This window comes from Prosopis cineraria, unplaced genomic scaffold (genome assembly GCF_029017545.1).
Source record: "Prosopis cineraria cultivar Desert tree isolate PC_DT_omini unplaced genomic scaffold, ASM2901754v1 PC13, whole genome shotgun sequence".
NCBI lineage: Eukaryota > Viridiplantae > Streptophyta > Magnoliopsida > Fabales > Fabaceae > Prosopis > Prosopis cineraria.
In genome coordinates, this window is record NW_026555344.1 from 8,245,058 (window position 1) to 8,256,758 (window position 11,701).

Consider the following 11,701-nt stretch of genomic DNA (forward strand, 5'->3'; position numbering starts at 1 on the left):
AATGTTTAAAAAAAACTCTTATATATAGATACAGAGGGAGTATAATTGTTGAGTGCATTATGTCATCCATAGTCTATCACTAAAGATGATAGAGAAAGAAAATGCTAGAAATTTAAAAGGCACCTTATTCCAAAAGTAAAGTCATTAAAAATTATGATACATAAAATTTTATTAAATCAAATTCAATGATTTTTAAATTGGACCGTATCAAATGATTCGACTACTAGTTGATCATTCTAACAATTTAATTTGAACTATCTAATTGTTTTAGTTAATGAATTGGATAGGACCACTCTTGACATGCGATTGAACAACAAACCACTTAAAACTTGTGAATTGGAGGGGTTAAATTGGGTGGCCCAAATTTCTTTTTTTTTAAGTTACGTAACAATTTCATTGTTTTCCTAATATATTATTATTATATATGTATAATTTTTTTAATTTAATTATTAAGTTACCAGTTTAATTGTTGATCCAACCAATTGAACCATGTAAACCATTAACTCCTAGCCTTTTTGATCCAACATTCGATCATAAAAGTATTGATTAAACTATACAACATGATATGTTTTTGTGAAAGAAGTGATCAATAATGTCACCATCAGATTCATTTGAAAAGTTCGAGAGTTTAGAAGGAGTAGACTTTACTGCACTAAGACCATATTTGATATCATTGAATTTATAAGGTGAAAATGAAATTAAAGAAGAAATCCTAATCTAAACATGTTTGGTATGTAAGAGTTACAATTCTAAAATAAGTTAAAAATTTAATTTCATCACAATGACCATAAAATTGCTTCCATTTTTTGAAATTTATTTTGTGAACCTTACTACCCTCATCTTCATGTCTAAGTTAAGGGTAAAAATAAGCTAGATCGAACTAGACTTTGAACAAATAGGTTTAAGTTTATGTGATAAGTCAGAGGCATGAGTTCGGTTTGAAACTTGCATAAGGCTTCGCTTAAGCCTAAGTCTATATAAAGCTTGGCCTATCCTGTCCTAAAAGTTTATTTAAAAAGTTTACTTAATTTCATATTTTAGTTTTAAACGTTTCAAATATACTTTAAGATTATTAATATAAATATATAACTTGATTCATCGATTATAATGATATATAATAATTAAAATGATTTAACAATTATAATACAATACAATAATAAAGTAATAACATAGAATACCAAAAAAAAGTAATAACACTAAAATTAATATATGAGTCCAATTTAATTGAAAACATAATCAAGGACAAAAAAACATATTAATTAAAAATTAAATGATGAAACTGATGTGCGTATGATATATTACATAATATATGTATGCATGTACATAAATAGGCCCTGTTGAGTTCGTAAATTAAACCTTGAAAAAATAAATCTGACCTATTTAATTAAATATGCCTAATTAAAAAAATTAAATCTAGCTTAAGTTTATTTAATAAATAAATTAGGTTAGATTTGAATTAGGTCAAAATGTGAGCTCTTGATAGAAATTTAGTCTATTCCCATCCCTAATGCTTAGGAGAGGAGAGATCTTTTTAATTTTTTTTAAAAAAGACAATTTGATTTTTTAATTTTAAGTACATGTACTAATTAAATTATACTAGAATTTCAAATTTATAATAAATATAAAAATTTTATTTTGGGGCCTAAGTTTTTTACTCCAACAATTCTAAAAAAAAAAAAGTAACATCTTAGAATTATAGCAAAATTGTTCACTCATCTAAATCTAAATATTTTATAAGCAGAATATCTGGGTAAGTGACGGGAGGACTTTCGGCAAAGTATGAGTACCGGCGGCCGGAGATGGAGAGGGAGAATATGCTGTGTAGGCGAAGGAGAGGTTACACTCATCGGAGATCGCCGGTGGAGTCACAGTGGAAGAAGTCTTCAGTGAAGGAGTCGCCGCTGCCTTGGGAGACTAAGCCGGGACTGCGCGACGGCGGAGAAGATGCACAACGCTATGATGACCACCATCACAATCACAGTGTTCGCCTCAGAGGTAGAGAAAGAAGAAGACAAAAAAAAAAAATCAGAGAGAGAGAGAGAGAGAGAGAGAGAGAGAGAGAGAGAGAGAGAGAGAGAGAGAGAGGAAGAAGAAGAAGAAGAAAGAAGTAGCATCGAACACTGAATGTACATTAGCATTTGAATAACATTAACCAGAGATTCCACGCCTCTCAGGCTGCTTCATTACCCATTTCGTGAAAGTAGACAGTAAACACGTTTCCCTTTACCCTCTCATATTTACTTCCTGCGCTTTGATGGCACATTTTATAAGATTTATTTGGTTGAATTTATAAGTCAAGATGTGTAGCATTTAAAAAATATTTTTAAAATTATTTTTTATGGAAAAAAAATGTAATGTGATATTTTATTCATTTAAAAATATAAAATATTTTTTAAAAAGTTAAATATTAAAAAATATAAAGTATTTTTTTAGTCTTTTAAAGTGTAATCATTTTTTTTAAAGTGTCTCTATTGATAAATAATTTTATATTTATTGTAAGGTATTTGTTAGAGGTAAATATAAAAAGATAGAGTTAGTTTGATGGTAGGTAATTATTTTATTGAGGGGTGAGATTTAGTTAAATATACCTTATATTTTTAAATAAAGAAAATATCACTTTTTAGATTTGTTATATAAAAACATATTTAAAATTTTACATATTTTTATTCTTTTTATTATTTTAATTGATATTGATGAGATTGATAAAATAATTATAAAGAGAATCGGTTAAGTATTAACTTCCCCCCACTGCTTTGTGTATATATATATATATATATATATATATATATATTTTGGTTTTTGGCTCTAGCCTCCCTATTCCCGATTTCACACCAAAAACAAGAAAGGATTATTTTTATTAGGAAGAATTTTAAATAAGAATCAAGTGAAATAATTACTAGTGGGTCTTAAAAAATTTTAAAATTTTAATATAGTTAAGAGAGATAAAAATGAAAATAATTCTAATGTAAAAAGATCAAAACATCTTTAACTTGTTATGTAAAATTACTAATTAATTTTTAACTTTATTTATTAATTTACTAATATGAAATATAAATTGCATGAATTGTCATGTCAATAATTATATAAGATTTAATATTAATTGTTCAATTATAAATAGTAACATAAGTTATTAAATTGTTAATTTACTAACATTAATTATAAATTATTGATAAGTCTTGTAATTTATTAACATCAATTGTGAATTATTAAAGTCAATGATTTGCAACTGATGTTAATAAATTAATAAATAAAATTATTAAGTTAATAATTATTATTATTGTTTGCTTCATAAATAAATGTAATTTATAAGTGATATTGATAAATTAATAATTAAAAAAATAATAATTAATTATTTTATATAATAAATATTACTTTAATTTTTTTACATTTAAAATTATTTTTACTTTTATTTTTTTAAATTAAATTAAAATTTTATAATTTTTTAGGACTTATAAATAATTATGTCATATCCATCTTTTGTCTTTATTCAAAATTATCTAGAAAAACCCTTGAGGCGGAATTCACAAAGAACATGTCGCTGTCACGTCCGTACACTAGCGCCCTTTGGGGCAAGCCGCGCATTTACACCCCTGCGCACTCTAGCATGAGCCCTATTCGTAAAACATAGCTTCACACTCCCATAATCTCATCCTCTCCGCTTCTTCTATATTATGTTCATAATTTAAAAAGGATTGTTTCTACATATTTTATCTTGTATGAAAATACAAGGTATAGACAGTACTGGAGAAAATGTCTTGACTTTTGTCAATATACATTATGAAATTATAATATAATGGGATATATATATATATATATATATATATATATAACTAATTTTAATCACCCCTCTGATTAGTGGTCAAAAAACCACAGTAAGCATGAAGTTGTCTCTTCCCTGTAATCTCAAAGGACATCATATCATGTCACTGTTAAAACCGACATCGAAATTCATGCTTTCTATTTGTCAAAAAAAGTGAAAATAAAAATTCTTGCTTTCCAGTTCCGGCAATATTCTCACTTTGACCCCTATTTCCTCTCAATTCCCAGTTTCTCACTGCCTTCCTCCACTTACTCTCAAGTCTCGATTACTCAGCGCCCTCGGAGTCGAACCTCATTTTCTGTGTTTCTTCCTTCTTCCCCTTCTATTCCTCTTCTGAGTCTTCTCTTTTCTCTCAGAACATGCGTTTTGTTCCTGTTGTCCATTTTGAAAACACGTTTGAGCGTCTCCCTCCTCTTCCAATACTCTTGTGACATCTCTGTCTTCCATCGCTAGCTACTGAACAGTCACTTTCACACGCTTATACTGATGCATCAATGTGAAATGGTCTGTCTATTTCTTTGGCTTAACCCCCAAGTTATGTTTTCTTCCATGCAGGAAAGCGTTGATACCGTTACAGAATTTCTCTAAAGTCTTGATGCCTTTGTTTCACTGATGATTGCTCTGTTTCAATTTTTTTTTTTTTAGAAATTTTTCTGGATACGGATTGCGAGTTTTTCTTTTTCCCGTCGTTGGGAATCGATTATCTGGGTTTTGGTTTTGTCTCCTTTTTTCCTTGAGGTGTTTGTTTGGTGTGATTGTTTCAATCTACATGTGTTGTTTATTCTAAATATTGACGTACGCTTGGTTTTTTTCAAGCTACTAAAACTGCCGATAGCGAATGCTGCAGATACTACCCTGCTATTCCTTCCATTGATTCATTTTTTTTTTTTTTAAACTGGCGATGCTAATGGTGTTTGCTTGAGGAGTGGAGGACTTTTCTGCTTTAGGCTTAAGTACTTCCTTTTGCTACGGCCATTTTCCGCAGTCGATTATTTTAGAATCAGGTTTAACCAGGCTGTGTGGTATTATGATTGTTCTCCTTTGAAGACTTATTTCACTTTTGTTTTTACTTGAAAGCCTGAAAACCTGCTCAAGGGAGCTTGCAGCTTTATAGTTTGTTGTCTCAAACAGCTTTCGTTAGTTAGTTCTCCTGCGGTTCCGATTGGACTTTTTCTTTGCAACTGCCATTGCAGTAGTTTCTTCTTAGATTGTGCTCTTCAGATGATTTTCTGCAACAATTTCTTAGCTCTTTACTTCTGATCTTTGTTAAGCTAACTAAATAATTTAGGCATCTTCCAATTCATGGATTTTCAATGTCATTTTTTTTTTCAATGCTAGATACTTTATTCAGTTTTGGCTATTGATCATTAGTTTTTATGCTTTATAGTTTGCAGTGTATAATTTACTTATTTATCTTAGGTTAGTTTCAACCTTTTGTTTTGAGCATTGACAACTTGTAGATTATGCGCAATGTCACAGCCACCAGAGACAAAAGTTGAAGATAAGACAAATTTTAAGTGGGGCAACAAGAGGGGAGTTGGTCAGAATAATAAAGACGTCCAGTTCTATGAGTCGTTCACTTATGAGGGCGTGGAGTTCTTTCTATATGATTGTGTCTACTTTTACCAAATAGGCGATCTTGAAACATCTATTGGTAAGCTTGTGAGGATATTTGAGACTCCAACCCATGAAAAGAAGGTAAAAGTTGTCTGGTTTCTTCGTCCTGTTGACATTCATAAACACTTGGGAAATTACCAGCCCCATTGGAAAGAGTTATTTTTAGCATGTGGTGAAGGAAAAGGTGTTTCAAATGTCAATTTTCTGGTAAGCTGATTTATTTACTATTTTTCTAAACTGTTAACTTTGATACCGTGTAATGTTGTTTATTGCAAGTATTAAAGATTTGGAGATGATGAAAGGAAAATTCAGTGAAGGCATAGTCATTATTTGTTGGTTCAAGGACCCTGAATGGCTGGAATATGTTTGCTCATTTAATTTTTCTTGTTTTTGTATTGAGTCATTACTGGATTAAAGTTGGTTCTATCATAATACTAATCATCATACACACAAAAGCTGCTAAAAATGCTCTGTGACGTAAGTAACAATGTATTTATTTATTTATTTTTTGGCCAAAGTAATAATGTATTTATTCAATAGTTGACATTCCTGGGCCTTATAGGAGGATGCTTCATGGGCTAATCCAGAATCTTTTGAATTACTACAGACATAGTGTGTTACTTTTTTATTTTAAAACTACAAGAGGAGGCTTCAATTTTGAACCCCCATAAAAATGAAACTAGGTGCATATGCATATGGAGATACTTATACGCCGTTTGCTTTTATTTATTGCTTTTAACTGTTTCCTTTCTTATCAACCATGCACATACTTACTAATACAAGGTAAATGTTTGAATTCAATGCTTATGATTGGAAGATTCAAATTTTCATGTTTGTTGGTATGGTAAAGATATGTTGATTTTATCTCTACCCTGAAAGATAAATTCTGTTTTCAGGAAAATATAATTGGAAAATGCAATGTTGTTTGCACTGCAAGGGACAAAAGAAATCTTGAGCCATCAGAAGCAGAGCTAAAGACGGCAGACTTTTTTTTCAAGCATTGCTTTGATGTTAGCTGCCTTTCAATAATGGATAAATTTGCAGATCTTATTGGTGGAGTCAAAGGTCAGTTATCATTTGCTGGTTGGCCTGGTATCTTCATGAACTAAACTGTGAACGAAGCATAGGAAATACTTGACCCATGATATGTGGCAATTACAGGAATGTTTTCGAAAGAGAAGTCTATAGTTGTTGTAAAATAGCATTCCCAGATTTCCTGACTTTATTTCAATGCGTTACTTCTCTGCAGTGGAGGAAATCTTCAACAGGAAGAAGGTTCAAAAGATCAGTAATCTGATACCAAGGCCTGGAATTTTGGTTAAGAAGAGGACTGATCCTTCTTGTATGCCTCGACCCCAATGTGATGATAAAGCAGAAGCGAGGCCTGACATTGTGAAAAAGAACAAGCTATTAAATTCTTTTCCATACAAAAAGAGGAAGGTGATAGAACATAAGCTGTCTGGCAGTCAAAGTAAAGAATCTACTGTGAAAGAGGATTTTGACGGGAGAAGAAACGTGTTTCATGAGCAAAGTCAAAGTAAAGGTGCATCTAAGCTTGGATTGGGCAAAGTAGTAAAACATTGCCAAGAGTTTGAGGAGGTCATTGGGAGGCCAGGCAATGTATGACTTGAGAAATTCATTTTGGTTCTCCTATTTGAACTATTTTATCAGAAGTTACTTCAGCTAATATCTGAAAGAAGGAAAAAATAAACTGGTTAGAGAGAGAGAGAGAGAGAAAAGGATGCAGGGATTTTGTTAAATTTAATTAATGATGTTAATGAATATGATTATTACGTAGATGTAATTAGTTTAGATGTTTGGTCTCATAAATATAAGCCTCATTAATTGTAGTTATTGGCGGATAGCTTCATTTATGATGATATTCTCTATAAATAGCCATGCATCCATTTCAAAAGAGCAATGAAATTTTTTTATTCACTTTAAGCCTTTTGAAACTTCACATGGCATCAGAGTTAGAGTATTTAGTGGTGGAGCTTTGTCCTTCTGTTTTGCTACAATTTATCCCTCTTCCCTTCTCTCTTATTGTTGAAATTTCCCTATTATTCTCTACTTATTGTTCTATTTATGTAGAAATCACTCTGACTCCAATTTTGTGATTCATTCTTTCAAGAATCACTTTGATGACTTTGTTTAATGATTTATTCCTCTGAGAATTACTGACTTCTCCGTCTAATGATTTATTTCTCTAAGAATCACTGAGTTTTCTGTCAAGTGACATTTTTTTTTTAATAAGAATCACTCCATTATTTTGGTTTGGTGATTCATTCCAATGGGAATGTCTTTAAGTTTGTGTTTGCTCCCCTTTCCTAAACCCTTTCTATTTGGTGATTCATTCCTTTGACAATCTCTCTTAAAATTTGTGTTTGTTCTCTTTGCTGAAGTCCTTTTGTTTGGTGATTTATTCCTTTGAGAGTTATTCCAAGTTTATGTCTACTATTTTTCTTAAAAATTCTATTCTTGTTGTTGCCCAAGTCCTCTTGTGCCTTTTGTGAAATGCTTGCTACCTAACGTCCATTTTGTAAAGCAGCCTTCTTCTTTCCTATTTAACCAATCCATCTGTATTTAAACCAGTTCTTGACTGAGTTAGACCAATTCTGAAATGTCATCACCTGGATGTTTCAAATATGGTATTCTCTGTTGACTTGTACTTCCTTTGTCTTTGTCTTTGATAGCTCCATCTTCTTGTCAACTAGCTGGGCTGTTTGCTAAATGACACAGTATAGGTGACTTGTGTATATTGGTGGACAAACTCAAGATGGTTCCGTTATCCTATCTTGTGTTTTAGTTAGGGTGTTAAATATAATTATTGATGTTATTAAATATGGTTGTTGAGTAGATGTAATTATTTTAGATGGCTGGTCTCATAAATTTAAGCATTGTTAATTGTAGTTGTTAGTGGGTAGTTTCATTTATGATGATATTTTATATAAATAGCAATATATTTACTTAGAAGACTAATGAATGTTTTCATTCACTTCAACCAATTTAAAATCTCACAATTTTAATACAAAGATATAGAATTCCTTAGTTTGTCACTGCTAAAATGTCCCATGAAAATATTTCTTGCTCTCTTCATATTAATGGTTCAACTTATGAACTTGTCTAGAGGATTCAGAATCTCGTTAGTAAAAAACATGATTTTCGAGCTCTAAAAATACATGTAACTTTGTACATGACTTTAGTGTCTCTTCTAACCCCCTTTCGTCCATGGTTGCAGGAGAAAAGAAGATGGTTTAAGCAACCGGTGAGCTCTTATTTATAGTGGATGCTCTAGTCTACTAGATGTTGCTGCTAGTCCCCCCCCCCCCCCCAAAAGTTCACTTCTGCTAGAAATCATCACAAAGTTTTTTGCCAAGAACTGAGCCTATTTTAGCTGAAGGAAATGCATTTTCAATGAAAAGGTTCCAGTTTGTGTGATTATTTTGAAGCCAATTGGTAAATGTTACGTTGTATAATCGCAGGTATTTACTGTTATTAATGTTTTTTGAGTAGTTTGACAAACTTGGAGCTGGCTTATCCGGGTTCCTTTACATAATTTCTCACTCTCATCTCTCCTTGCAATTGTATTGTGTTAAAAGAGATTGTTGATCAGATAAACTGCTTAATATATTTCATAAAGTTTATAATTAGACATGTTTCTTTCTGATTTTTTGTTAGCCTTGGGAAGAAAGACTAAGGAAAGGTCAAGAGTTGGGCTGCCTGATTTTACTGAATAATCTGGATCCATCCTGCACGTCAAATGAAGTTGAGGTATTGTGTATGATCCTAATTTACCACTGGTCTTTCCTTTTGTTCTACTTTCTAGCATAATAATATCTTGTTTCTTCTTTCTCTTATTAAGACAATCATGACATGTACTGTACCATCATATGAGAGGGTTTGGCTTTCTCATTTTCAGGATCTTATTTGGCATACCCTCAATGAGATAGTTGAGGCAAAGATGGTAGAATGGAGCCCTACTTTCAATCCACATTATGGTAATTCACCCTTCTCTTTATCCTTCAAAAAGTTGATCATTTTCTCTCTCGGTACTACATGACACATTCATTTGATTCTTGATTTGTGCTGATAGGTAGAGCATTTGTTGTCTTCAAGACAAAAGATGCTGCTGAATCTGCCTTATCTCAGTTGAATAAGAGATGCCTAATTCTTGGAGATGGAAGGTGATTTCACTAACATAATTTTGTTCAGTTTTATATATGGAAGTTAGGTAGTAATTAATATGGGACTTTAGAGCTTAAGGTGGCATCTAACATGCCAATAAATTGATAGCTTATATGGCATTGGTCTCACTTAAGAGTTTATGTTAAGGATATGGTCCTTGACTATGACCCTTTCCCAGCTCCATGCTCCTCTCAAATCTGTTTCTTAATCTCCTGACTCTCCTCTGTGACCTAAAAAAGTGGAAATCATAACATGTAGCTGGAAAATGTAGGGTTGTCAGTGCCATGAAAGGAAGGATAAGAGAAAATAGCGAACAAACTAACTTCCCAGGCCATTTTGTCATGGACAGATTTGATCTTCATAAGCAAACTGAGGAGATGGTATGGTGGTTTAGCTCATGATTGACTCCTTTTATCTTGTGATTTTGGAAACTGGGATTTACATTATTTGTTCTTCACTTGTTGAAAGAAAAATGCACTATCAACGTCGCATTGTGCACAGCCCAATACAATTGAATACCAAATGGCTTTTGATTGGCGTAAACTACAGCATAAGTCAGATGTATGGTGGAATGCATTATATCAGGTAATTGAGCTTCCTCAACACTCACTTATCTTTTAGACACGACTTAAATTGATATGGTTCTTGAAATGTGGATGAACTTATGTCAACTCACAAGAAATGTGCACGTTGTGTTTTCTAATATGATGAATCTAATAGTGAAACCTTACACAAGAACTCTCTATATATCTTATGCTAATGCATTGTTGGGTTGTCAAGCGTGAATTGGCTTGACTTGGTATGGAGAAAAAGTCCCATATCAATTATAGTTGGGTTGGACAAGAGATATATAAGGGGAAAAACCTATAAACTTAAGGCCTTAAGATTTTGGGTTAAGATATGGTGTTATTTTCACTTATATATGTTTTTTTGGAACCATTGGGCAGCTGGGCTGTGTTCTTCCCCCTTCCAAAATGCCCCTTGGGCCCAACAAGTGGTATTAGAGATTGGTGTAGAAAAGGCCTTAGAAGCCCACGAGTGTTAATGAGTTGGTTTGACTGGGTATGGGGAAAAAGTCTCACATTGATTGTAGTTGGATTGGAGAATACGTATATAAATGAAAAAGATTCATGAACTTAATACCTTAAGGTTTTGGATTAAGATGTGATGTCATATTCACTTATATGTCTCTTCTTGGAACCATTAGGCAGACCAACTGTGTTATCTCCCCTTCTGAGATGATCCCTGGGCCTAACATGCATTGCTCACAAACTGGTTGCCCTAGTTTCTCATGTTTAGTTAGTTTTAACTTGAGCTGTTTTCTTAACAGGAACAGAAGGAGGAGATACATGATGTTATAAGAAGACTCACTATAAAGTGCAATTTTTGAGGGCTAAGTGAAATCATATATGCTTTGTAGGAGTTATTATGTTTCTTATTTGACTTCATAAAGAACAATCTATAGAACATTGAGAACTTTGACACATGCATACTTTTGCTTCAACAAATAGGATTAGGATAGTGGGGGAATTTAAGCATGCCTAGCTGACTCATAAGTTTTGTATTCAGATATCTTGTATTTCAAATATCTACATTAATGTTATGCTATCTTTTGTTGATATATGACTAATTTAATATTTTATGTTAGCATTCTGTCATTCAATATATAATAATATTGACAATGGCATTGGTTGGGTTGAATAGAAAGGAGTCAATTTTTCTTGATTCTTCTCAAGCAACATCGAGAGTTAGAATTTTATGGATAGTAAAATCATGTTAGCTACTTTTAATTGGATATGATAATGTTTAAATATGACTTCGTAGTATATTTTTTTGGGAGTAAAAAATGACTTCATAGTATTTGATGTCAAGTAATTGTGTCAACATACATTTGTTATTTGAATGAACGGATCTATTATTTTGGAATGTGAGGGTTATGAGGAATCTCTATAAATAAGGTCCTGAACTGTATTCCATAGTTAGAATAGACTTCAAAAAATAGAGAAATTTCCAATAGGAAGCAAAATTGGTTTGCAATTTGTGACCCAAGAAAGAACAGCAAGTCCTTCTCAAGCAAAA

General features: G+C 32.1%; 1 protein-coding gene across 1 annotated transcript; it reads left to right on the forward strand.

Moving 5' to 3' along the window:
* The first annotated feature begins 5,576 nt into the window (after nt 1-5,576).
* On the forward strand, nt 5,577-11,163 carry LOC129290307 (protein ANTI-SILENCING 1-like). Its single transcript, XM_054927045.1, has 10 exons — nt 5,577-5,644; nt 6,334-6,502; nt 6,687-7,057; nt 8,676-8,702; nt 9,116-9,208; nt 9,357-9,435; nt 9,531-9,621; nt 9,894-10,002; nt 10,091-10,207; nt 10,953-11,163. The coding sequence occupies exons 2-10, from the start codon at nt 6,466-6,468 to the stop codon at nt 11,010-11,012; spliced, it is 984 nt and encodes a 327-aa protein (XP_054783020.1). The 5' UTR covers nt 5,577-5,644; nt 6,334-6,465; the 3' UTR covers nt 11,013-11,163.
* The last annotated feature ends 538 nt before the right edge of the window (nt 11,164-11,701 follow it).

What these genes read in the sequence shown, in the direction of transcription:
- LOC129290307 (XM_054927045.1), top strand. Translation starts at nt 6,466, where the DNA reads ATGGATAAATTTGCAGATCTTATTGGTGGAGTCAAAG. An exon ending in GAAGATGGTTTAAGCAACCG is followed by an intron (nt 8,703 to 9,115) that starts GTGAGCTCTTAT and finishes ATTTTTTGTTAG; the next exon opens with CCTTGGGAAGAAAGACTAAG. An exon ending in ATAAGCAAACTGAGGAGATG is followed by an intron (nt 10,003 to 10,090) that starts GTATGGTGGTTT and finishes ACTTGTTGAAAG; the next exon opens with AAAAATGCACTATCAACGTC.